Consider the following 25,763-nt stretch of genomic DNA (forward strand, 5'->3'; position numbering starts at 1 on the left):
ATAAAAACAGGATATTTTTGAGAATGGGAATTGTATCTTTTTTTTTTAAACTTACTTTTCTTAATAGCTAACAAAGCACTTAGCATAAAGTAGGTCTGCATAAATAATTGACAAATGAATGAATAACATCAGACTCTAGCACCAGAAGAAGAAACCATGCTTGCTTAAAAGTAGATCTATATTGTATGTGATGAAGGAAAATTTAACATGTGAAGACCACATTTATTGAGTACTTTACTATGTGGTAGGTATGGTATGGGTGTGCTTATATTGCTCTAATTTAACTCTTCCAGAAACTGATGGCATAGATATTTCTATCCACATTTTGCAGAATGGAATACTGAGGTTTAAGGTTAAATGTCTTGCTCTACATCACATAGCTAAGAAATAATAGAGCTGTGATTTGTTCTTAAATTAATTCCAAAGTCCATGCTCTGTCCATTATACAGGCAAGGTTTAAAGTGATTAAGTGTCAGAATGCCACCATTCTTATCTTTGAAGCTGTCATTGATTTATTGAAGTTATTAATATATCACTAGATCTAGCATGTTTTTCAAAATAAATATGATTGTAAGCGTAAGGAACCAAGTAAGAAACATTAGTTTTTCAGTTTAAATATTTCTAAAGCTCCTGTCATTTCTGAGAAAACAATTACTCTTTGCATAGTCTGATTGTACAAAGTATTAATTGTACATAGTACTGATGAAAGTGATTTATTCAGTGAAACTATGCCAATTTTTAAATATGCAAACAGTTTCCTTTAAGATATTCTTGGGTTTGGGGTGCTTGTTTTTTGGTACAAATATCATATAGTTTAAGTTATGACACAAAAAATGACTTCATTAGATTTCAACCTCAGTGCATACACACAGATCTACATACTTGTCCAATGACTCTTTATTAATTCACAGTGATTTTGAGCTCTTAATTCTTAGGCTTGTGAACAATGTATAGGAATTTTTGCATAATTCTTGGTATCTTTGAAAACTATTTATTTTATTCAACTAGCAAAAACTTCCTTGATACAGTTTTGAGAGTATATGGATTTTTTAATATATTGTTAACCTACCTTATGAAATATATAGGTCAGGCTAATTAGAAACAACGAATAGCTATATTAAACAATGATTTTAATACCACAGCATACAAATATAAATCAGTATGTCAAGCCCCTTACTAAATCTATGTGATTTTTCATATTAGCATTTGGTGGAGTCCACTAAGGGGAAAATATGATTGAAGTATAAAATGAGTTACTGCATCAGTTTTACTAAAAATATACTGAAGAGTTTTTATTTTCAAGATTCCACTAGAAATCAGGGACTGTGTTGCTTCTCTGGGTAGCATTAGTTTAATAAATAAATAAATAAATTCCAGTACACTTCCATTGGCCAAGGTGGTGATAAACCAAATTAATGAAGTCAGTATTCAGGTCAAAATACCTTTGCATATCAAAGCTATTATAAATTTTAAAATGTTTTAATATGGATGCTTCTAATTTTTAAAGGGACATTTTAAATGCAGAGCAAATGGCCTAATCATTTCAGTCAATTTTATTAAGAACAAAGTCATAAACCATTTGAATAATCATTTGGAGTTTATGGTAACAAAATGTGACCTATGTTAACATCAGCCAAGCTCTATTCCTTTCCCTAAATGGTTTTGCAAAAATAGAACGTCACTGGTATTATTTAGCTTTCTCTGTGAGCATAGTATGCTCCACAATGTAGACTCCATGTCTCCTTCAGAGATTATAATTCTGGAGATAACAGGTTTCTGTCTTTTCTTAGTAATTCTGCATTCCAAGTTTGGTGAAACTGATAACAGAAAGACAAATGAACAGATATACCCTTACTCAGTTTCTTCCCTCTTCTTAAAGATGGAGAATAAATTGCTTTATAATTGTTTTTCACTGTATTAAAATATTTGATGTAATTAAGAACATCTTTTGAATGGATAAAAGATATAAAAATGTTAAAAGGAAGCAAAGTCACAGTTTCTAAGAGAAATAGTTATGCTAAATTCTATTCAGAAGTTCTTTATTGCACCTAAATTTCATGATTGCTTTCTTTCAATCGTAAACTAGTTGCCATAAGCTTCATTTTTAAAGCAATTATTGCTTATTACAAATGTTCTGTTCCTCCAGTTATATTTTTAACACTCTGTGTTATCATGTCCTTATAGATAGCACAAATAAAATAACCAAGATCTGTAATATAATAGAATTAAAGTATTTAAACAAAAATTATTTTTAATTTCCACAGGTATCAAATGAAGATTTATTAAGATTACTGAATATGACTAAAAATTACTCTTTTTTTTAGATCCAAGAAATTAGCAGAAATAATGAGCAAGAAAATGACTATGAAGAGCATATTATCTCATTTTCTACAAGTCCTCCCTGTAAGTTTTCCTGTATGTCATGTCTATAAGTGACTTCTATATTGTGGTATATGTAACTGGAAAAGTAAGACTGAAGAGAATGTGAAATGGTATTTAATTAAATAAATGCTTTTTCTTGGTAAAATGGTAGAGATACTACTACATTATATTACTAATTTAAATACATTTAATAAGCTCAAAGTTTAATAATCAAACACCAGTTTTTTCAATTCAGAGAGAATACAAGTCATGCTGATATATTCTATTTGGCAGTTATATTTTTTTCAGTTTTGTTTGTTTTTTAAGACATAATTGCATTCTTTGAGGACCTTAGTTTTCTCAGTTATGAAGTGAGAAGGTTGAACTAGGATACTCTCTAAGGTCCTCCCTGGCTCTAATAGTTGTAATTCTATATTCTGGTGACTGAAGACTAATTTGGTGATCCTACATGTTTGTAAACCACCCATTATGCCAGGTTCCATTAGTATGCAATGGCTTGCTCAATATTTTCACCAGCATGTCTGCTAGGCATCTCACTCAATATTTCTGAAAACCCTAATTCCTGTTATTCCCAGACCTCTCCACCTGCGGACTTCTCCATCTCAGTGTAAATGCCTTCCTTCCTTTGTTCAAGTCAATCCAAAATCCTTGGAGTTACCCTTATAATTTTTACTTTCTCTCCTACCCCATATCCAATTTGTCATATAATACTGTTGACTCTACATTCAAAATATTGCCAGCATTCAATCATTTCTCACCTCTTTCATTGTTATCTGTCCTAGTCCACACTGTCATCAGGTCTCCCCTGGATTATGTCAATAGCACAGCGGTTCTCAGTGGAGAACTATTTACCACCCCTCACATGACCAATTTGGCAATGAACAAAGGGTTTTTTTTTTATTGTCGAGACATGAGGAGGAAGGATTGCTGCTGGTATTTAGTGGGTAGAGACACCAGGAATGCTGCTAAATGTCCTGTTATGCACAGGAGAGCTCCTCAGAACAAGGGATTATGCAGTCCGAAATGTCCTTAGTACTCATGTTAAGAAACCCTGTGATAGCGACTTCCGCATTTGCCTCCTCTCACGTGCTATGCTTTATGAAGGAACTAATCAGTTTCCTGCTCCAAATCCTCCTCTACCTTTCCATCGTATTCAAAATCCTTCTCATCACCTACAATGCCTTAGATAATCTTTCTGTTGCCATCTCTGACCACTCTCTTGCTTGTTCAAGGATACAGTGACATCTCACACATCAAGCATGCTCCTGCCTCAGGGTATTTGCACTTTCTCCTCCTTCTACACACTTTTCCTCCTTGTATCCTCATGGCTTTCTTCTATCATAACTCTCCACAATACCATTGCTTTTAATTTCCCTTTACCTGATCCTTTTCTTCATTGCATTTATCAACATTTAACACTATAGTTTATTTTTCTGGTTATTGTTTATTACCTGTCCTCTCCTTCTAAAATGCATGTTCAAATAGATCAGGACTTGTTTTGTTTACTGCTTTGATTGTATCCCCAGCACCTGTAACAGTAAATAGTCGATGCTTAATTAAACATTACAGACCACAAGATTTTCAAGTGACAGGCTGATAAGCAAATCAAATAAAATTAAATGCAATTAAATGTTTTGGCAACATCAGTAAACTCCTTCAAACCCCCCCAAAATGCCAGATGTTAAATTAATGAATTAATGCACCTAAGGTTATATATCTTATCATTTTTAAAAATAATAAAAGTGATGATAACGTCCATGATAGATAATGATGATATATTCATCATGACATTTAATCTTCAGAAGAACTGTCTATAATAAGAAAACATTATTTCAGTTCTTTGCATAGGAAAACCTCATTTCTACAGTTTGGAACTAGAAACTTTCTCATATACAAAGCTCTATGTGATTGGGCTCAACTGTCAGGTTCTTTCATGGGAGAGGGGTGAAGCATACAACACCCTATGTCAGCAGATTTCTATGGGCATCACCATTACCATCAAGTGTACTAAAACCCGCTGACCCATTAATCTGACTCTCCAGCTCTGGATTCCAGGTTTGGGAATATTTAACAAGTACCCATGGAGCTTCTGTTGCTTATTCGGTGTTAAGAAACACTGAATACATAAACAGAACTGTGGCCATGACTAATTTTCTATAGCATAAATGTGATTTAAGTTGATGACTGATTGGCCCAGACAGTAATAGTGAAGTCCTTTTGCTACCCTAAGCAGTGATTTCCTTTCAGTCATTCCATCATCTACTTCATCAGCGTTTCTTGAGACTACTTTATTTCAGGGTCTGTGTTTGGTGTTAGTGGTAGAAAAATGAATGAGATCTGTGTAGACATATCACGCAAAAATGAACTTCTGTCTGCTTTGGCCAGGCTGGTAATTAAAGAATCTTGATTCAGTTCTAGTACTGGAAGCTGTATCTTTCTTCTTTCTCACATGAGAGAAGAGAAAAAGAAAAAAGAAAATTCCATATAGTAATATGGGGTACCATCAGGGGCATTATGTTTTTCCACATAATTTTTCTCCCATTGCAGAAAAATTTCCATGTTTCAAGTCTTCATATTTTAAAAAAATAATAAAAATAAGTAAATAAATAAAGTTCTTTTCCTTCGCACTCTGCTATTTGGCTTTTTAAGCTGTATTTTAATTTAGCGATATTTTAATACAACAATTGTTTGCACTGACAGTAACAATTCATATATGCCAACGTCTGCTATAGAGGTTCCAAAGTCCATTCAGAAGTTCCAAAGTCTGTTTTAAACTTTTTAATCCTTTATGCTTTTAATGTATTCACTTTCTTTTTTTAAATTTTATTTTAACATTTACTTATACATATTTACGGGGTACAGTGTGTTGTTTCAATACATGCATATACTGCACAACAAACCCTTTATTTGGAGATTTTTTTAATAAAGAAAATTTAATAAAAGTGTTTTCAAGATTTAAAGTTATCATATGATATTTTTTTCTATTTTCTTCCAGAGTAGTTAAAGAGCATATATTGTGTATAATATAAAAACAAATGAGGGCACAGCTGTTAGAGTGGAGGGAATTCAGATCATTTGGTTAAATTTTCGGATAAAATGCATTTTTTAGATGAGAGAACTGAGCCTCAGAAAAATTTACCTACTATTGATGATTTGGATGCCTTCCTCATCAAAAAATATTAATGTTTTCCCAAGTAATATTTTCAAAAAATTGGTATGGTATTTATAATAAAATTAATATAATAAATTATAAAAATTATCATGGCATCTATAATAAAAATATAGCATATATAGTAAGTATATATTGAAATAATAACTAAATAAGTCAGAGATTCATTTCTATTCATTATTTATAAGCAAGTCAAGGTTTATTTCTTTTTTTCTTTTATCTTTTGCATCACATATTTAATTAGGTCGCTTATACTGTTTTCTAATAAAATGCAATAATGCTATCAAATATATGAATCTGCTCAGAGAACTGCAGAGAATCAGAATATCATTCTGTGCATAAGTGTGTCATGTGCTGAGGTAGCAAGATATAATAGAACTTTGACTGTTCATTTCGTTAATATTTTAAAAGCCCAGAGATGACTGTTCACTAAAGTTATGCATTTGACAGCTTTCCACTATATCAGGTCATGAAAGTTTTATTAGCAGTACTGCTACTTCTTACAAATTTACAAAATATGAAATGCCTCCAGATGGTGTGTTTAAACTAAATCAGACAATCTTCATCATGAACAGCCGCACAGAACCCAGCATTTCATCAAGAAAGCGGAAAGTCGTTCAGGCAGAGTGCGGCTGGGGCTGAGGTGAACGCAGCCCCCGGGGAAGCGGAGGAGCGTGAGTCAGACGCGGAGGCCGAGCATGACCCTCCCGAGGCCAGCAGTGGGAGCTCCGAGGACCCATACGATGACTTGTACGTGTTCATTCCCGAAGCCCATCCAGAAAATGATTCACCAGAGCCGCTCATGAGCAGCAGACCCCCCCTCCTCCCACCGCGACCTATAGCTGCCGCCTGCCAACTGGAAAAATCTCACTTCACCTTACACGGTAAGTTTAAGGTTAAAAAACAAAACAAACAAACAAACAAAAAACACCTTTGACAGGCTTACACAGGTATAGTGCAGTGGCAAATACGCAGAGATCAGCTTTTGAAACCACGAGCAGCTTTCCTCCTGTTCTTTAACAACTAAGGTCTGAGAAATGAGGCAAGAGATACCTGCTGCAATATCTTTCTTTTTCTTTCTTTCTTTCTTTCTTTTTCTTTCTTTCTTTTTCTTTCTTTCTTTCTTTCTTTCTTTCTTTCTTTCTTTCTTTCTTTCTTTCTTTCTTTCTCTCTCTCTCCTCTCTCTCCCTTCCTTCCTTCCTTTTCTTTCTTTTCTTCTCTCTCTCTCTCTCTGTCCTCCCCTTTTCTTTTCTTTCTTTCTCTCTCTTTTTTCTCTCTTTCTCTCTTCTCCTCTCATTCTCTCTTTCTCTCTGTCTTTCTTCTGGAAAAAAGTCTCATTACAAAACTTTAAGAAAATAAAGAAATAAAACTTGGAAGGAGTCTATAGTTCTTCACATAAAATGAACCTCAGGTATCCTGTAGAAAACAACATTGCTTTCTAAAAAATACTCTCAGTCTTCTGGCAGGAGGGACAGGCTAATATTTTACAGATGATTTGCAAGTGGCCTCGGGCACTTCACTCACTTGGTAACTGTAGGAGAATTAAGTGGTGAAGGATTTATCGCACACTGCATTGCGACCAAAGTCTAAGAATACTCTATACACAGCCATAAGCCATTAATGTGTAACCGTGGCTAGCATTTGTTCCCAGATGCAGGAATTAGGGTGTGGAAGGTGGGGATATGCTCTTCTAGCCTTGCACAGGGTGTGAAGAAGAGCTTCCACACTGGGCTCACCTGCCCAGCCTGTTCGACAGCCTGAAACACTTCCAGCTCTAGGTTGATTCTTAAAGTTGCTAATTATCCCCCACTTTATTGATCATTATTGAATATTTACTTTTCAAATAATAAAATGTTCTTATGAAGAAAATTTAGTAAGAAAGATGAAAAAAACACCCATTATCAAAATCCCATTTGTCACTATACTTTAGCTGTCGGGTCCTAGAAGGCTATAATGTACATAAACACACTGTTTCAAAAGTGAATCTTGAAGCAGTGAAATTTAATATTTTTTCCTTGAAGGCACTGTATCTATGAAGGCTCAAGTTTATCAGCTTAAGCCTTACTAAGGTTATGCACTATATTCAGAGATGGAAGGTACTGCTTAATGGAAAGTACTGCAAACTACTAGACACTCTTCTGATTCATTCACTCTTTCAACAGATATTTATTGATTACCTACTATGTGTCAAGCTCTTGTAGACCCTTGAGATACTCCTATCCAATGAAATAGGTATAATCATATTTGGGGGGGCATGGGTTAGTAGTACACTGATAACAAAATTCTGGCGTATCATTCTCATTTTTTCAGATTTGAACAATTTCATGTATTATTTAATTGTTACAAAGGCAAGTTTTCTTATGTCAGGTTAAGTCTTGTAAAGGAACTAATATTAAATTATGTTTTTCTTAATGTAAATTTTTATATATGATTGTTTGGTTAGGAGGTCTAAAACTACTCTACCCAGAGTGTTCACCAGAAATGTAATGGTGGCTAATATATCTCCTGAAATATAAAAAGCAAAATAAAACAAAAATCCAGTCCTTTTATTTAAAAGCTTTATTTTTATATATTGTAATCAGTGCTACATTTCATCTTATCCTTTCATAGGACTGATATTGGAAATGAGTAGAAAATAAAATGCCAATTTTTTTCATAAAATTCTTTTATTAATGTCTTTAAAAGCAAGGCTATAAGCTAACACTTATTTTTCACTGTAGACTTTGTATGGGTTCTTTGACTTTACCTAGTGATAACTTCAGGATTGTGTTTTAAGCGTAGCTTCCATCTACCCTCAAGTTACTGGAAAAAATAAAAATAAAAAAGGACATCTCATCAATGCCCTAGGCATAAAATTCCTCACGATGGATTTATGAATATATTCACTGGAGAAACTAATAATATCTAATAATATGTAACTCTATAATAGGGCACTTTTCAATTTCTAAAGGGCACGTTGTCTCTTTTTATCTTCACAACGATCCTGAAAAGTAACTACCACTGTGTTCCGTCTTTGACTCAGATCCCAGACCATAGAGCCTGTAATTACAATGTGTCAGATACTTACTTCAGTGAACATATTTCCTGGGCTTGTAGCATTCTTCTCTTTTTTACACACTCTTACCCCAATTATTTCAAAAGTTGGAATTATGGGAGTGTTTTATTTTAATCTTTACTTATTAATGTATAACCTGAATTGAGAAAGCTCAGGTCCCACTCTTAAATGCAAAGTACAATCAGATACTTTGGAAAATAAAAAGTAAAATGTATTATTTCTAGTGCAAGCTCAACTTTAGAAATAGTTGGGAAGAGAAGTGGGTGGGAAAACAGAGTTAACAGCTCAGGAAATCAGTTTATAAAAGTAGGATAGGTGACACATTCCGCTAAAAATGAAACACTGTAAAAGTGCTTCCCACAACTTAATCTGGTTTCACCTGTGATTCTGTCAGTGAAACAGAAGTCACAAAGTCAAATTCTCAAAACCATATTATTCACAACCATCAACTCTTGATGATTTTAAAGTTAGTGCTAGTCACATAAGTAGTTAATACTGTGCTTCTTAAGTTAAACTAACTGAAATAATAAAATTTAAGACTGTTGGGAGATTATCCTGTTCTCTCCTCTTAAGCCTACTCAAAACCATTGCTGCATCTTTTTATAATAATAACTTTTTATTCTGCTCTACTGTTTGTCTTTTCTCTTAGATTCTAAGATTTTCCACTAAAATCTTCATAAGTAAACTCAATAATTTGGGGGGGGGAGTCAGATTCTTACCAAACAAAGGACAAATTTAACAAACAAAAAAAGAAGAGAGAGAGAGAGAGGAAAAAAAAATAAAAACCAATGCAAAAAACCCTTAATTGGTCTGAGGGAGAGCCATCAAAATTCTTTTCAATTTATTTATTCAGCAAAGTATATCATATCTTTTTTTGTCTTCTAAATAACTGCTACTAAAATATTTTAACACATTCATATAAAATATGTAAAGATTTTACTGAATATAAAAACCATAAAAGACTGAAACTTGTAGCTTTATTCTTTTCATATGAATTAATCCTTAAGCCATTGATTATCCACGCTGTCTTTTATGTCACAAACCCTACTTCTGGTGTCCTTTATCTATGAATGAGGTTCGTGTTGGTTTGTGGGAATCAAGAATTACATTTTTGAAGGTCAGTTTGTCTTAGCCAGAAACTGCTAGGAAACCAAGTTATAGTGTCTTTGGCTATTCCACCATCATTTTCAGAGAAACTGAATTTTAGGTGAAATATCCAGTGCAAGCAATATGGAAGGTAAAATGACTTCACATGAAAAAAATCTAAGGATATTATGCTTGAAACACACAAATTTTCAAAAAATTTGGAGTGTGAGACTCAGATTTATAACTCAATTTCCTGATATTAAGTCATTCACTATATATGTATGTATTCACAAAATAATGTGGAAATACTTATGTTTCTAAAGAAATTCATATTTCAAACAAAGTGTTTTTGTTAACAAAATTAACAATTATAAACTACAGGAGGAAGTGTTAGTAAGTTCCATAGTTCACTTTCACTTGGAAATTTATGGGGTAATATATAAATTATTTTTATGGAAATTAGGAGCTTTTCTCATATCATTTCTTATAGCATTTGATTAAGACACTTTGGGAAACTCAAGCAAGTGACTAAGCAATAATATTGCATTTAATAGAAGAGTAAATACAATCTAAATATTTTATAAGCAGGCAAAAGGGCGGAAGGCTACATGGAAAGAAGTAAAAACTGGTGTGATCCTGGAGTGAGACAAGAACCAGGAGATGAACTCAAAGGAGAAGAGAAGAAAGAAGAAGAAAAGGAGCAGGAGAAAGAGGAAGATCCATACACTTTTGCTGAGATTGATGACAGCGATTATGACATGATACTGGCCAACATGAGTATGAAGAAAAAAACTGGAAGTCGGTCTTTCATTATAAACAGACCTCCTGCCCCGACACCCCGACCCACAAGTATCCCTCCCAAAGAGGAAACCACACCTTACATAGCTCAAGGTAATGTTTTGTTGTTGTTGTTGTTGTTTGTTTGTTTGTGGATTTTTTTTGTCCTTTTGTGTATCAGACGGGAGTGGGTATAAGGTGTTATGATTAGTGCTCTAAAACTCCAAAGATTAAAAATATCTTTTCAAGTCACAGTTGAGACTTGAATTTTAGGAACATAGTGAATAAAGAAAACAGGAATGATGGCTTGGGTTCTGGTTTCTAATTCTCCATTAAGAAGGATAATTTTGACAAGTCATCCAAGGAACATGGAATCATAGCATATAGGGAGAAATTCTATTTGATATTTCCTCCATAATTACAAGAATTCTACATCAATCTACAATAATAAAATGTGAATTGGAACAATTAAGATTATGAAGGCAGGGAATAAGCTTTAATTAGAAATTCTCTGATTTTCTATCACAGTGATCTCTAGAATATTCTATCTCTTTGACAAGGCTGCTAAATCCCAATAAATATTTTTAAAAGGGAGAAAATAGATACACCCCGATACAAGAATTTAGTTACATTCTAGAAATTTTTGAAGAGGTAAATTATCTTCTATACTCCTGTAGAACTAGAGCTGGGTCTGGAGCGCACAGACCCCTCAAGCCCATTGTCCAGACTAGGTGACAAACCCTTCACATGCCAGGCTGAGTCACCAGACCCCTTACACGCAGGTCTGTGAGCTAGGTAACCAGTAAAAAGGTCCTTGGAAGCCACAGGCTGGAAAGCATGGCAGGTTGGTGCAGCGGCCAACCACGGCAGTAAACTCCAGCCAAGGTGGCGGTGATGCGCATGCACGCTAACTCCACCCCCACACACACAATTTGTTTACTGAACCACCTCCAACTGGCCCCGAGGCAAAGGGGACCTGATTAAATTATTCTGTTTTCCCAACAACTCCAATACTTAGGGAGATTCTCAGGACCACAAATATTGACTCCCATGTTATATTCCACTTTTGGGGCTTTATCTTGCCATTTTTCTGTTGTCAGTCATATTCTTATTTTCCAAGATTTCTTTTTTGTTCTTTGTTTTTTTTATAGCATTCTCTTCTCTTTTGGGGTGGAGAAGAAGTGTAATGCAGTATCTTTGTTACTTTGTTTTTGTTTAATTTTGTTTTGATTTAAGTTTTTTAATTTGTTTTGATTTTTATTTTTCTTCTGCTCTCATTGTCTCTTCTTTCTGTATTTGTTGTTTGTTTCTTCTGTCTATATTGCTTGACACTTCCATCAAATATGGCTATTCTCAGCTATGCTTTCATGTTTAAGAACGAAGCACCAAAAATGTGAAGAGAACCTCTTACTTGTTAACTTGTCGACTGCATTATACGTAATAGAGAGGAGCCATCCTTTTCATGGAATGACCCCAGAAAGTAATTTATGTAGCTCTATTCTCCTATGCTTTTCAATTTTTCTAGAATAAAATCTAACTAACTTTCATCTGCACTTACACTCGTATATCTAGTTGCCAGCACAGTGAGATTACAGTGTGTGGAGAAGACTGTGACATTTCATCACTCAGAATGTTCAATTTAACTTGCTCTACCTGTTTTCAGTTCAGTGCCACCCACTGTGCCTCATCGCCCACGTTCAGAACAACTTCAGTTCAATTTCTGTAATGAATAACCTCCCATCATGTATGATTTCCCCATTTCACAGTGTTGGAGAAGGAATTTAGGGCTATGATTGCTTTAGACTTTCAACCAATCCTCATGTTTAAATAAGTGAATTGGGATGGTTTTCCTCCTTGTTCATTTATTTATTAATTACATAAAGATTTATGAGTACCAATGATAGTCTTTCTGTGTATTAATTTTGCAAATTCTGTACACAGCAATGGTGTAATTTGTCCCATACATATATGCACTCATAGGATTTTAAGGAATCTTAGAAATCTTGAGTTTCTAAGAAATTGTAAAGGTTATTTAACTCACCTACCAAGCCAGTCCCACTTCAATATTTATAAGGCATCTTTCTAATTCACTTATGAAATCTAATTTATTCTCATGATGTTTGTATTACATAAAGACAGGAACCAGCATTATAATGTTTATTTGTTTTTGCAGTTAAGTAAAACGGGTGTAGTTATTTGCCCCACAACCTAAATCGGTAGTAAAATCCCCTTCCATTTTTTCTTCTTTTTCTCTTTCACTGGGATATATTTGCCTGCCTCTTTTTCTTTAGGCAATTGATTGTAGATCATTCTGTTCCCATATTAGGAAGAGATTGCCTCATCAGCTAATTCTTTCTTGATGTTATTTGCATTTCACAGGATAAAAATCTTTCATCACATCTTTCTTCTTTATCTTTTTTTTTCCTTAGCTCAGGAATATCTGTTAAGTGCAATTGCCACCATTTCCCAGAAAGCCATCCATTTAATTAAAAGAACATTAATTGTCCCCAGTTCTTGCCAGAACACAGAAGTGGTAGCAGAATGTTGAAACATCCAGGGTGTGTTAACACACCGAAAAGAGAAGGATGTGGAATAGGGGATGGAAGAAGAATACAGGATGCAGAATTTCAAAGTACTATTTTAAAATCTCAAGGAAGTACAGTACTAGCAAAGGGACTTGGAAAAGGAAAACCAGGGAGATACAAGAAAACCGTGCTGGCTTTGTAGAAAGATCTGTATTCAGACTCAACCAGTGTTACCAAAACAAGTAAATTTATATATCTGAGATTCAATTTCCTCGTTGTAAATTAGGGTTAAAAATAATATCTACTTCAAAGGTTGTTACAATCCTTAAATGAAATAAAATTAGCAAATACCTGCCCAATAGTTGGTGTGTAGCATACATTCGATACATTATAATTAAAAGCAATTCTACTTTGTCTTTGTTCACTTCTGGACAGAGGATGACTTTGATAAACTAACGTTAGATTATAGAAAAAGTGTTGGTGTGTTTCTTGGATTCTGGAGGAGTCAGAAGTTAAGGAAGATAATAGAGCTGGAGTGGGTGGGGGAAGGAAGACCCTGTCCTCTAGTGGGATAAGTTGGCTTTGTCCACTCCTTGTAATCATTATTATTAGGTAACTTACATGATAATTTCAAATTTATGTAATAATCCTGTCGGCAGTAATAGCCTCATTTTAGAGAAAAAGAAACTGATGTTCAATGAGTTTCAGTTTCTTGCTCAAGGTGATAAAACTAGGAGGAGGAAGAAGTTGGATTTGGACCCAGATTAATCTGGTTTTGTGCTTGTGCACATGGCACCACAGATGTCCTCCACCAATATATTTATTTCTGAATTATTTATTAATATTTATGTTTTCCTTCTAACACATAATATCCATGAAGGAAGAGACCAACCTCATCTGTTTTTGCCCATTATCCTATCTCTGGTGCCAAGCTCAGTGCTGAATTTATAGTAAAAAATAATGAATATTTGAAGACTATTAACTAAATAAATGAATGATAGAAATAACAAGATCCACTCCAATGTGTCTAGAGTAGAAGACTTCAGTAACATTCTGGAGGATGACCAGAAGAATACGTCCATCTACTAATTCCTAAACTTTTCCTGTTTTAAACCACCCTATGTTCAAAGCACTAATAATTTGAAGGGAAGAGCCCACATAGAATAGGGCAAAGCTCTAAGATATTCACACATAGCTCATCATTTTAACTACTTTCATAAAACATAACATGTGAGAAAGAAGCTCTATTTCCACCATCGTCATCATCCTCTACACACAGAAATATTACTTATAAATGCAGAACTGAATCCTTGCTGGCTCGTTTTTTTATGATTTGTATTTCTGATTTTTTTATTCCATTGCTATTGTACTAAACCTAATCTTAAATTAACAACCACAACAAGAATAACTCACTTTTCTTAAAAAGATTTTGAAGTTTGCCTATTTTCAGATATCATATTCTGTCTACTTTTTTCTGCCTGTAATATTGAGAAAGATCGGGTTCATTAAGTTTCAAGAATACAGAGGAATTTAACATGGATTTACAGTCTTCTTTAGTGACAGAATTCTTGATTTAGGACAAATCAAGGAAAGAAAATGAGCACTTGGCATGGTGTAGATAGATTGGTAGTAAAACTATATCCATAAATCATGCAAGGAGATGAATGCCTATTGGGGAACTTTTTTCAATAGCAGTGGACAATTTTCCATTTGTTCCTCACACAATTAATAGAACAGAGATCCTTCTTCAGAATCTACATGGCTGATTTGGGATAGAATATGATTTCCCTTTCAATTTTCAATTGCTACTGAGTTGCCCTTGGCATTTTGCAATGCAACAAAGTTTTATATGACCTTTTTGAGAGCTACTCAGATACTGGGACCCCAAAATGTCAAGTACAGCTCAGTTGCTGTCAGAAATTTTCCACTTGCAATTCACTTGTACTTGAAATTGATCACATACAATGCAATTGAAATGCAAAAAGAAACAAGAAAAAAAAGACCTTGTAGAAACTCTTAGGAAAATTAATCCATATCCCTGCAAATGTGACAAGGTAGAATGGTTTCTGTCCTCATTAATTAAGAAATATGGTCAAGTGGATTAAAGTAGGTAAAGTAGGTCTTAGATCAAGTGCCTGGGGTCCTCTCTCTGGCTAGTGACCTTGTCCAAACCATTTAGCTTCAGGACATGGATATATATCATAAATGTTCTTAGAACAGTGACATATTTATCATTCTGTCGGTAAGCCTAGTGTTCCTGTCTTTCTCCTGTGACTCTCTGCCTCGTTCTTTTTTCTGATAGGGTGCTGGTGCAGCTCTGCAAAGGAGCGATCATTCAGCCTTGCACTCATGCTGTCCATTGAAGGGCAGCACGTCTGCTTGTGTAACCAACGTTTTGATTTACTCTTTCTGTCCTTCTCACAGCAGAACATCATGATCCCCTGGCTCCTTCACAGAGACACTGAATAAAACCTGAGAAGGGAGTTGCAGAACATTATAATAATGATGAACTTTTCCAGTCTCATCTTCCAGGATTCATTCCTTTATATGAGTGAAGTGAGAAGGAGGCAGTAATCAACTGTGGTGTGAAGTGACAGTAAAGGGTTTGTTTTATGCAAGAAAATGAATATGAATGTTATTAAGCACTTAGACTTTCATTGAACAGCAGTATGAATTCTGGTCTTTTTCCCCTTAAAATATAGTGCTCCTAAGCTCTCTGTTAAATACATCTTTACTAAAAAGTTTAATTGACCTACAGCAGTAGTTCTTAACTAGTGGTGGTTTGCCTCCCAGAAGACATTTGGCAATGTCTGAATACATTTTGATTGTCACAACAGGGACAGTACTAGTAGCATCTAGTACGTAGAACTCAGGAATGCTGCTAAACATCCTGCAGTGCATAAGCTAGCCCCCACAACAAGGAATTATCCAGTCTAAGATGTCAATGGTGCCACTGTTGAGAAACTCTGACCTAGATTATTTTCAAGTCAGAGTAATCATTTGAATACTTTAGAGAACAATCATTTAAAAATGAAATCATAGTTTTATCGAACAGCTATCCACAGACCCTTTTTTCTCACTTTAGATTTCCTGAATTCACAATATTTTCCATGAGGACTTTTAATGTGTGCATCTTTTTAACTCTAAATAAGTAGCAGTTAGAGAAAAACAAGGTGCTTCCTGGTGTTGGCACACTGACAGGAGCATCCCCTAAGGGACTGGCGGCGGGGTGTAGTGAAATTCATGAAGACTGTGAAGCTGGATGCAACTGAATTTGACTTATGACTTTGCCAGTTATAGTTTGTGCAAGTTGCATAACCTTGCTTCATTTGTCTTTGTTTTTGTTTTTTATTTTTTGTTTTTAAAGAAATGGTAATAACTGCTTCACAGGGTTTTCACATGAGAACTAAAGCTACATATGTACGGTGGCCAGTGCAGAGTAGTATGCAGGAAATGGTAGTCACTGTGATGACTGGTATTCTGTAGACACAGACGGGAGGGAAGACCTGCCATGGCCCTCTCCTCTTTAGTATGCCTTTTGCTTCTTCCCTTTTACATGGGTTTTGTATGGTAATACATCATCTTGCATGACTTTCCCGAAGTATTTATTAGCTACCTATATTGAACACTATCTAGAACAAATGGGCACAGGCCTGTCCTTTTGGAATTTTCAATCTGCATTTCTATAGTTTGAGACTTATTAGCAGAACTAGTATTTAATATTTGTTCAAAGTGAGCACAACCAGATAGTTTATCTTAAGTTCAGAGGAGAAAACTGTTTAGAGTGCCGAGTGTTATCACCCTGTGAAATATAACAAAATGCAAATCATGATCCCACTGTTACTTCTCAGGATAGCAACATTTCCTGATATGGGGGTTGGGGGTTAAGGCAAAAGAGAAGGCCAGAGAATTTACTTTTGGTAATCACTGAGCATGAACCAAAAGGTGAACTCATCATAATTTCCACAGTTCTCTAGTAACTTCCTTACTACCCAAACTACTTTTCTTTGAAACAAAAGGAAGATTACTTGGGATGCTACTTGAGGAATATCTACACTTACATCATTTCACTGAATACAAATGGGCAAAAAGAGAAGTCAAGTAATAAACCCAAAAGAAGTCTTATAGGAAGAGACTAACCCCCAGTCCAGTGCTATGCAAGCAATAGATGTTCAATACATGCTGCCTGCCTGGTAACCAGAGGGAGGAAGACCTGCCTACCCACTGGTTAGTAGAGGTTTTGCCAATAAACTCATTGCAGTGGCCTCAAGCTACAATTACAGAGAATTCCACAAAGCAACTGTTCTCTCTCAGAATGTCCCAACTTCCTGGACATTTCTAAAATAGAAATATTCTTATTTGCAATGGGAAGAATAAATATGCAAATAAAAATAGTTTGTGTTCTACTTTAGTAAAAATTCAGTTCCTTATAAGTCGAAAAAATAATTTATAGTGAGATCTCCTGGTTTGGGAGAGGATTTTTATGGGAACATTTCAATAAGACAAAGTTTCTGCTATAAATTGGAAAGAAAATTAATATTTTCTTCTTAAGAAACTAAAGCATTCATTGATATCTCCATTGAATTCAAATTTTTGTGCCATTTTCTTTTATGCAGCTATGTGCTCTCCAACTTTCCATCTCTGCCACCTCGAGAGTAAGCTTTGGTAACCACGTCAGTGACCTCATGTGTGCTAGGTGACGATTTACAGATTCTTCCTAAAAATATAATGCCACAACTCCCAGCCACATGTATCTGCCATTCAGTAAACTACTTTCAGGTGAAAGACTTTCATATTATGTGGCTGATGTGGCTGTTTATTTGTGTCTGCACTACCTTGAATGCATCTGTTCAACTGTGGTGGCCTGATTTTGATAAATTTGTTCAAATTAATAACCTGTAACTATTGCTAGCACAATGAAATGGTGGTTTTAAGGTGACTGGAGAGCTCAGTCTTTCTTAGTCCATTTGCAAAGAGGCCACATCTTAATCTGACCTTCAGATAGTCAGCATTACTACTTATAGGGTTAGAACATTCTGTTCCCTGCATGTACCGGCTAGACAAAGGGATTGTGTACACTGTTTTCTTTTACTTCATTCTGCCTTTCTGTGATTAGTTTTTACATGGTGCAAATTGGGTGAACAAGGTAGGCAGAATACAGTTACAAGGACTGAATTATGACCCTTGCTCTTCTTGACTATTTCTCATTTCTGTCCTCTTTCATCAGTAGGCAGTATAATGACATATTTGACCTTTACTTAAGTGAATACACCAAAATAGAGGATAATATGGCAACTGTGACTATGCCTTATTTACCTTTGTGTCCTCAGAACCTAGCACAGCACTTAACTATGTAGTTAGCAACCTATTGAAAGGTTGTTGAATGAATAATAAACATACTGTTTCCATCCTACACGGTATCATTCTCTGAAAGTTCAGAACACAATACAGATCTGTGTATTTTATTTTATATCAAATCTCTAGTTTCAAGAGTGATCTCAGTGACAGGTGTACATCTCTAAATAACATTTCATTGTTCAATTCTAGTGGGCATGAAACCTCAAGAGACTTGTGGGTTGTAATTCATATCTTCATGAATGCTATTGGCTATTGCACAGACTTTTCATCACCTTAGCCACTTACAAAATAATTCAAAATAAGCTTTATCAGATTTTCTAAGAAAGGCTGCTCTGGAAGAGTCCCTTTGCTTGAAATAGGCCACAAATCAGGTTGACATGAAGAATGTTCTTGCAGAAGCAGCCTGGTAAGACAAATCATTCTAGTTAATCGTTATATTTCACCTTCTCCTCCTCTGCTCTTCTGCTAGCTCTGCTTTGCTTAACATTTTGAATATTTAATACTATGCTAATGTTTTTCCATCCAATATCATTCCTATTCTGGAGAAAATTTTGCAGAAGTCATTCCACCAATATTAAAATAAACAGGGGTGTTATTTGGGAGATTTCTACTTTGGGGGGTTATTTTATACCTCAAAAATTATTTTTCTTTCTCTATGGACTTTTTTTTATGTTTAAAGGTATTGACTACAACTAATAATGCATTCATGTTTCTTTCTTCTCAAATTCTAATTTTGGGTAGAAAGAGAAAAATAAGATTTTACTGGGGCAGAGTCATCAAAGTTGACATATGTCATAAGTGCCTTGATAGCATTCTTTGAACATTGGTGGGGTAAAATGTGGTGAAAATAATATCCTCCAAGAATTTACACACATAGGGACAGGATCATCTCAGTATATTATTTAAAATATTAACGTTAGTCTGTGATTTAACCTTCTAGCTTTTCTATTAGTCTAAATCCCCAGATTACAAATAATTTCTTCTTCAGAAAATATCATTCTATTTAAATTCATACTCACTTAAAAATTTATTCTGGCACCATTAGACCTGGAAGGACTTGGGAATAAGAATTGGTAACATCTTAGAATGTTATAGCTGAGTGAGATGTTAGAGATCATTGCATCTAAGCCCTAACTTTATTGACAAGAAAATAAAGGTCGAAGAGGAGAAAGCCCTTTTCCATGTAATGCATGTTGTTAATATAAAGACAAAACTATACTCCTTCTGCTGTGCCAAATTGGTTAGCATTCTAGTATACAGATTTTTTCCAATTACAATATGTTTAAAACAGACTCATCTAACTCTTCACAAATCTTGCTTTACAAAAATATGTACTTTTGTATATAAATCTGAGTGACCCATAACCCAACTCTCAGTTCTCACTCTAGCATAGATTTTATATTTACCTCTTGTAAAGTTTCTGTGAAGTGATTGAATATGCTAAATATAAAGTGTATAAGACTTTTTAGAACAAAGATTTTACTGGTGGAAGCAATTTAAAATGTTTCATTTAATACTAACTGTAACAAAGGAAGATTGACAAATTCTAGAATTTTTTATTTTATATAGAATTTTATATTCTTTTCGAAGGCTGATGAAGTATGTGTGTTTGCTTCAGTGATAATTGTGATGGGTTAACTCCTTCTTCAGGAAACAAGTTAAAATAGGTCTTTTCCCAAGGTGACCTTATAAACTTAAAAACACCTCCTAACTTTCCTACAGAAGAGAAGACGTGGAGATATGCATGGAGACTGGGAGATATGCTACTTGCTAATTAGGCTTTTGTAACAAAGTGAGGCTCATCTTTTGGTGGGAGAAAGGGAACAGGGAGGAATGGATGCAACTGGAGACGAATTAGCTGGGAATTCCATAGCAACTAAACAGGTAGAAAGGACCTTTGTCCTGTTTGGTGTGACCTACTACTGCACATGCTGCTTTTAAAGAGTTCTGTTATCAGGGTTTTCATAATCACCTCATGAATAGCACCCTGCTCTCCCGTTCCAATCCTCCACCCTCGTCCTGGACTGCTCCAAGTATAAGCCATGGTGAAATCTCAATAATAAATAAATACACTACGTGTAAATTCTTAATCTAGTAACTGAAAAAGAGCATTTATTTGATACTGAATGTATTTCAAATAGCCTGAGCGTTTGTTGTCAACAGAAAGTATTCCAATAAAATATAGGTTCTAACGTGGTTTTTAACAAATTAATGCTAAATAAAATGCTGAAAAAATAATTCCATTTCCAAGTACTCTGTAGCTTCAAACCTCAGCAGAATTCTTTAAACTTATCAATTAATGTAATTTTTATTTGAAGAATTTATTGTCTGAATTTATCTTTAGACTCAGGTCATTTCTCATATTAATGATAGCATATTACAGCTTTTCAGTCTTATACATTCTCATTTATATCTTAATATTGGCAAAAAAGTAGAAAAAGTCTGCATGTTATTAAAATTTCGAAAGCATTGCATTTTTTAAAGACTTTTAGAACTGGCCAATGAAAATAAAAACCAAACACCACTTTTAAAAATTCTTCTAGTATCCTAAAATATATTCACACACCATGTATCCCTCAATATATTTTATTTTAGGAAAAATATAAACCACTAACCCAGAACTTGCCAGTTAGTTATATTCAGCATGTTTTCCAAATACTAACTTGAAGCAGAAAACTGATTTTCAACCAGAAATGTTATTTTGTGTGTATCATTTTTCTCAAACACATTATGCTTTGAAAATGTATTTGCCTCTTCTGTTCAAAAGAGGGCAATAGACAGGAGTATCCTTTCTCTTGATAGCATCTGTCAAAGTATATATGCTTACTAAATAATTGTTGCTTTGATATATTTGGGGGCACTTTTTTAAACTCAAAAAATGTCTTCTGGATTAAACACTGGTATGATCTTGATATTAGATTGGTTTAAAGCATATTATAACCAAAGACAGTGATCTAAGATAACTGCGGGATGCTTCCTCCAATCAGAGTGTCTGAGCACCATCCAGCGGGAGCACTCCCTACTCCTACGTGCCTCAGTTCAATTATCCCAGGAAGGCCCGTTGAGCTGTTAAAATGAACAAGAGACACAACCATGTTGGAAATGCTCTAAGGCTCCTTTTAATCCTCTCCCTCTGTTTCCTTCTTTACCTATAAAAGGAAATAGTCATGGAGGGGAAGAGGTAGCAGTGCTGGAAGGAACCAAGCAATAGATTGAAGTTCTAGGCTTGAGGCTCTAAATCACATCTCTACTAGCCAACAGCTTTGGGATCAAAATTTGCAAAATTACTTAGCCCTTTTACAAGCTAGTTACTTCCACCTCCCTCATCTATAAACACATGAGGTTGGACTGAATCTCCAAGGCTTCTTCCAGTTCCCAAACCTTTAATTCAAACTGCTCATAAAAATAAATGTAACCCTGGGATGTTCATTTTCTAAAGTAAAGTTCTAACGGGTCTGGACTTTTTCATTAACAAATGCCAGAAGCTATACAGAACTTTGTGGGTCCTCAATAAATATAAGTACTAAGCAATCAATTTTATCTTTCATCTGCAAAATGTGGTGAGTAATGCTGACTTGTCTCCCAGAACTTTGTGTAAGAAATAATAAATGAGAACAAAGCACTTTTCAGATAATGAAGTAATTTGAATAAGCTACTTTAATAGGTCTGAGGTCTAGATAGATGATGCAAGAATAAAGTGTCTTTTTTATTATCACATCTGTGAAATACAACAGTCTTTTCATCTGTTTAAGAAGAAACAGTCATTACCCTTGCTTATCACCAAAAAGTCAGCATGAGTAATTTCTGTGCAAATGGAATTTTTCATGTGATTTTAACATTTATCACTTTTAACAAAGTGCAGCTTTAATCTCTACCTGTATCAAAATGGAATCATATCTTGATTCAAAGAGTTTAATGAGGCATTCCATCAGCACTATCCTACTTTGCCCAAAGAAAATGCTTTGTGAAATGACTGATAAGCTGTACAAATGAGAAAATTGTAAATTTAATAATTCTACTCAAATAATACAAGTCAGGAATTGTTACTAAAGAAAAAGACATATTGCATTCTAACTTCCTGGAGACATCTACAGTTTGTTATTTTTAATGTTTATGTTCACTAAATAATATGTTCTATATTATTTACAGTGTTCCAACAAAAGACAGCCAGAAGGCAATCTGACATTGACAAGTTCCATGGTCCTCCTAAGAAACAAGGTACTGACACTAACTTCTGTCTACCTAATACTCTCTAATTTGTAAGACTTAAAGAAAACTTATGAATACTGAATAAAGCCTCTTAGGACAGGAATAAATAATTGGGTGCTTTATTAATTTTACTCTTAAGTTAGTGTCTAACTCAAATACAATTTTGCCATAATAAAATCAATGCAAAAAGATTATTTTAATTAACAAAGACATGAAATGGCCTCGTCAAAATATTTGTGATGATGTGGTTGATGTTGTTTTGAGGGCTCCAGGAAGGTCAAGAAAGACAAATTCTGTGTAGAGGGAAGTCTGTAGAACTTAACTTGGGTGGGAGGGGCAGGTGATTGATTCCCCAAAGGACGGAAATAGCATAGGTTGTCTATGCTCTGTGCTAAATGCCAATCAAAGATTGTACCCTTTTCCCACTATTGTCTAACCTTCAGTATTTGACGCCACATTTTTTGAACAATTATTTGTCATGCAGAAAAGATCTGAAAACTATAACCACAAAAACATCTTACACAGGAGGAATATTTTCTGCCTCCAGTTTTCCCTAAAATACTTGTCTCCTATTTAATACAGACACTATAGCAGGTTATTTATTATGATTTTTTTTCCTGATAAGAAGGCCTTACTTACTGTTTAAAATGAAAATTGCGAAAGGTAGCAGAGATACAGATACCATTAGCTGACTATGATAATCAGTGAGCAGATAGAGACCCACCTCTGTAATAACCTCGGTCCAGAATAATATTATCTTGAAATTGGTACCAATAAATAGTTAAGAGAGACTTTAAAATAAAACCGGGAAATTATTTCATGGCAGCCCATAATGACTCCCATAGTCAGTCTCCTTTTGTGCCATTGTGGAGATCAATAGGTAATGATTGTGCCAACTTCTAACTCCCACTGATCTACTAAACATAGAATCTCAATGGACCTGCTCCTAGGATGCTATGAATTGTCCTCAAAACAAAGATGTGCCCTTAAATGAGTGATCTTCACCTATCACTTCAAGTAGCATTGCCCACAGCAGCAAGGCTATACTTAGATCATTTTTCCAGTCAAGTACATGTTGTTTGAATACAACACATGATGATGCTGAACTTCTATTCTCCCATGAATCACTTGGATTCACTGCTTGTAAATTTACATGCAATAACTCTATTTGATAATTTTCCATTTTTAGTGATTTCATATTTTTAAGAAACATGTATATCTTTTTTAAGTCTACTGTTATGCTCCCATTGTATCTTTAGCACTCTTGAGAAATAAATGCAAAGTTCTTTGTAATATCATTGTACAGTTAGGATCAGAATAGTTACTAGGGAATTAAACAAGGTAGATAAGATTATTCCTATCTGGACTCTCCCACATACCTCACAGAGCTTTGGAAAGAATAATGGGAGAAGATGCTTTGAGTTATTTGGGAGAAAATTCCCTAAAGCATTTTTCTTATAAATTATTCAATTACATTTTTAATTAAATTCTCTTAGAGTTAAGAGGAAAATGTGAAGGGGCCCATAGCAGATGAAGGAAGGCGACAAGGATCAAGTGTAATAAAGACATCTGTGGAAAGCTTGGTCTTATCAATCATCCTTCTTGCTGTCCCACAGAGAGCAATATAAGGAAATGCTGCTAGTATCCATTAAGCCTAGAAGAGCCCAATTCAAGTATCCATATGTTCAGAAAAATAGTACCAATTTCTACCCAGAACAAAAGGGGGGAGAGGAAAATGGTGAAAGGAAACAAGGACCTAATCATTCAGTATTTCATTGAATTGACATCTGTCCATATCTTGTTACCTAATTTGCTTCATAAAGGTCAATTTCATTAGATTCTTAAAATTCTTTGGGGACTAGGATACTGGAAATTTTGATCATATTTTATTTGAAATTTTTTTCTTTCTGGATTTAACATATTGAGGACATTTTTGATAGTCATCTTAGAGCAGTTTCCCTAGATTCCTTTAATCCTGGATATCAGTAACCTACCAGAATGGAACAGAACATTGCTCTATTTGCAAGGACTGAGGGAATATCAAACCTTATGGAATGTTTTAAAAAAAAAAAAAAAAAAAAAAAAAAACTTTCTCCAATGTCTACAAGCTGCAGAGAAATCAACATCTAGCATGAGGGGAAAAAAAAGATAATTATGAATAATTGGGAATATTTTCAAGTAAAAGAATTAATTACCTAAGTACCTAAAAGGGCTTACTCCATCCATCCATATATCTCTAAATTGCCTAGATATTATGATCATCCAGTCAATGGAACATACTAGGCAATGAAAACTGCTTATTACTGAAGTAGTGAATACTCTTCAAATATCCTGAGATTTTATAGCGTAATATAATAGGAAAAGTAGTATATACTTCACCAATGATAATCTCTTTGGTAAGGAAGAGAAGGGCCTTTTATGAAATGTTTGCCAGAGTCAAGATTTTCTAAAGGATCTAGACAAGTTCTCTAAATAAAGTTAAAGAAACTATTTAATTCTTCCACTATATTCTGGAAGGAAAAGGGATTATGACAGCCAGTGATTTTCCCACTGTAAGTGCAGGCATTTCAGAGGCACTAAGTTCAAGACTGCCAAGGGATTGCCAGGAAGTTACATTATTGCTAAGTCAAAGAATTTTCCTGAGGAACAGGAAAAAAAAAATTAATTGGCACCATTTCCATGGAAACTCAACAGATTTCTTCAACTCAATTTTCACATCCTGAAAAAATACAAGTAAAAGTGCTGAAGACTTAAAATAAATTTTTTCAAGTTCATTTTGAATTAGAAAATGCCAAAGAATCACAGATAGAATACGCTACCACCACACCTCCACCCCCTTCCCAAAATTGAGTCTCACAGAGCAGTCAAGGGGTTGTTCCTCAACCTTGTAAGCCAGAGAACTGAATTTTGTGAGTATGTTTAGGTTGATCAGGGTTTTGAAGGCTGAGTTATGTTAACCAAGATCACAGAGAGCTGATTTATTACCACAATTCCTTCCCAGTGAATAAAATACTTGCATTCATTTGGCCCCTGCCAAACACTGAAGTTTCTGTAAAATATACTTGGTAATTAGAAGACTGCTAGGTGAACATGATCAAGTCAAAGAGTGCTAGAGGAATGTAAGGGATCCTTTAAGGATGGGGAAATATCTGGCTAATTTTCCCTGCCTCACAGAATCATCTAGTAGTCTAGGGTCAAGATT

The 25,763-nt window shown here is 34.7% G+C and overlaps 1 protein-coding gene across 1 annotated transcript in view; it reads left to right on the plus strand.

The window, feature by feature from the left end:
- Positions 1-25,763, plus strand: part of BANK1 (B cell scaffold protein with ankyrin repeats 1) — a 271,822-nt gene that overhangs the window by 227,816 nt on the left and 18,243 nt on the right. The window contains exons 7-10 of the mRNA XM_063108726.1: positions 2,325-2,403; positions 6,127-6,435; positions 10,281-10,583; positions 22,502-22,570. Coding sequence (XP_062964796.1) covers positions 2,325-2,403; positions 6,127-6,435; positions 10,281-10,583; positions 22,502-22,570 — 760 coding nt within the window. The remainder of the gene's footprint in view (positions 1-2,324; positions 2,404-6,126; positions 6,436-10,280; positions 10,584-22,501; positions 22,571-25,763) is intronic.

Source organism: Cynocephalus volans, chromosome 9 (assembly GCF_027409185.1).
Source record: "Cynocephalus volans isolate mCynVol1 chromosome 9, mCynVol1.pri, whole genome shotgun sequence".
Classification (NCBI taxonomy): Eukaryota; Metazoa; Chordata; class Mammalia; order Dermoptera; family Cynocephalidae; genus Cynocephalus; species Cynocephalus volans.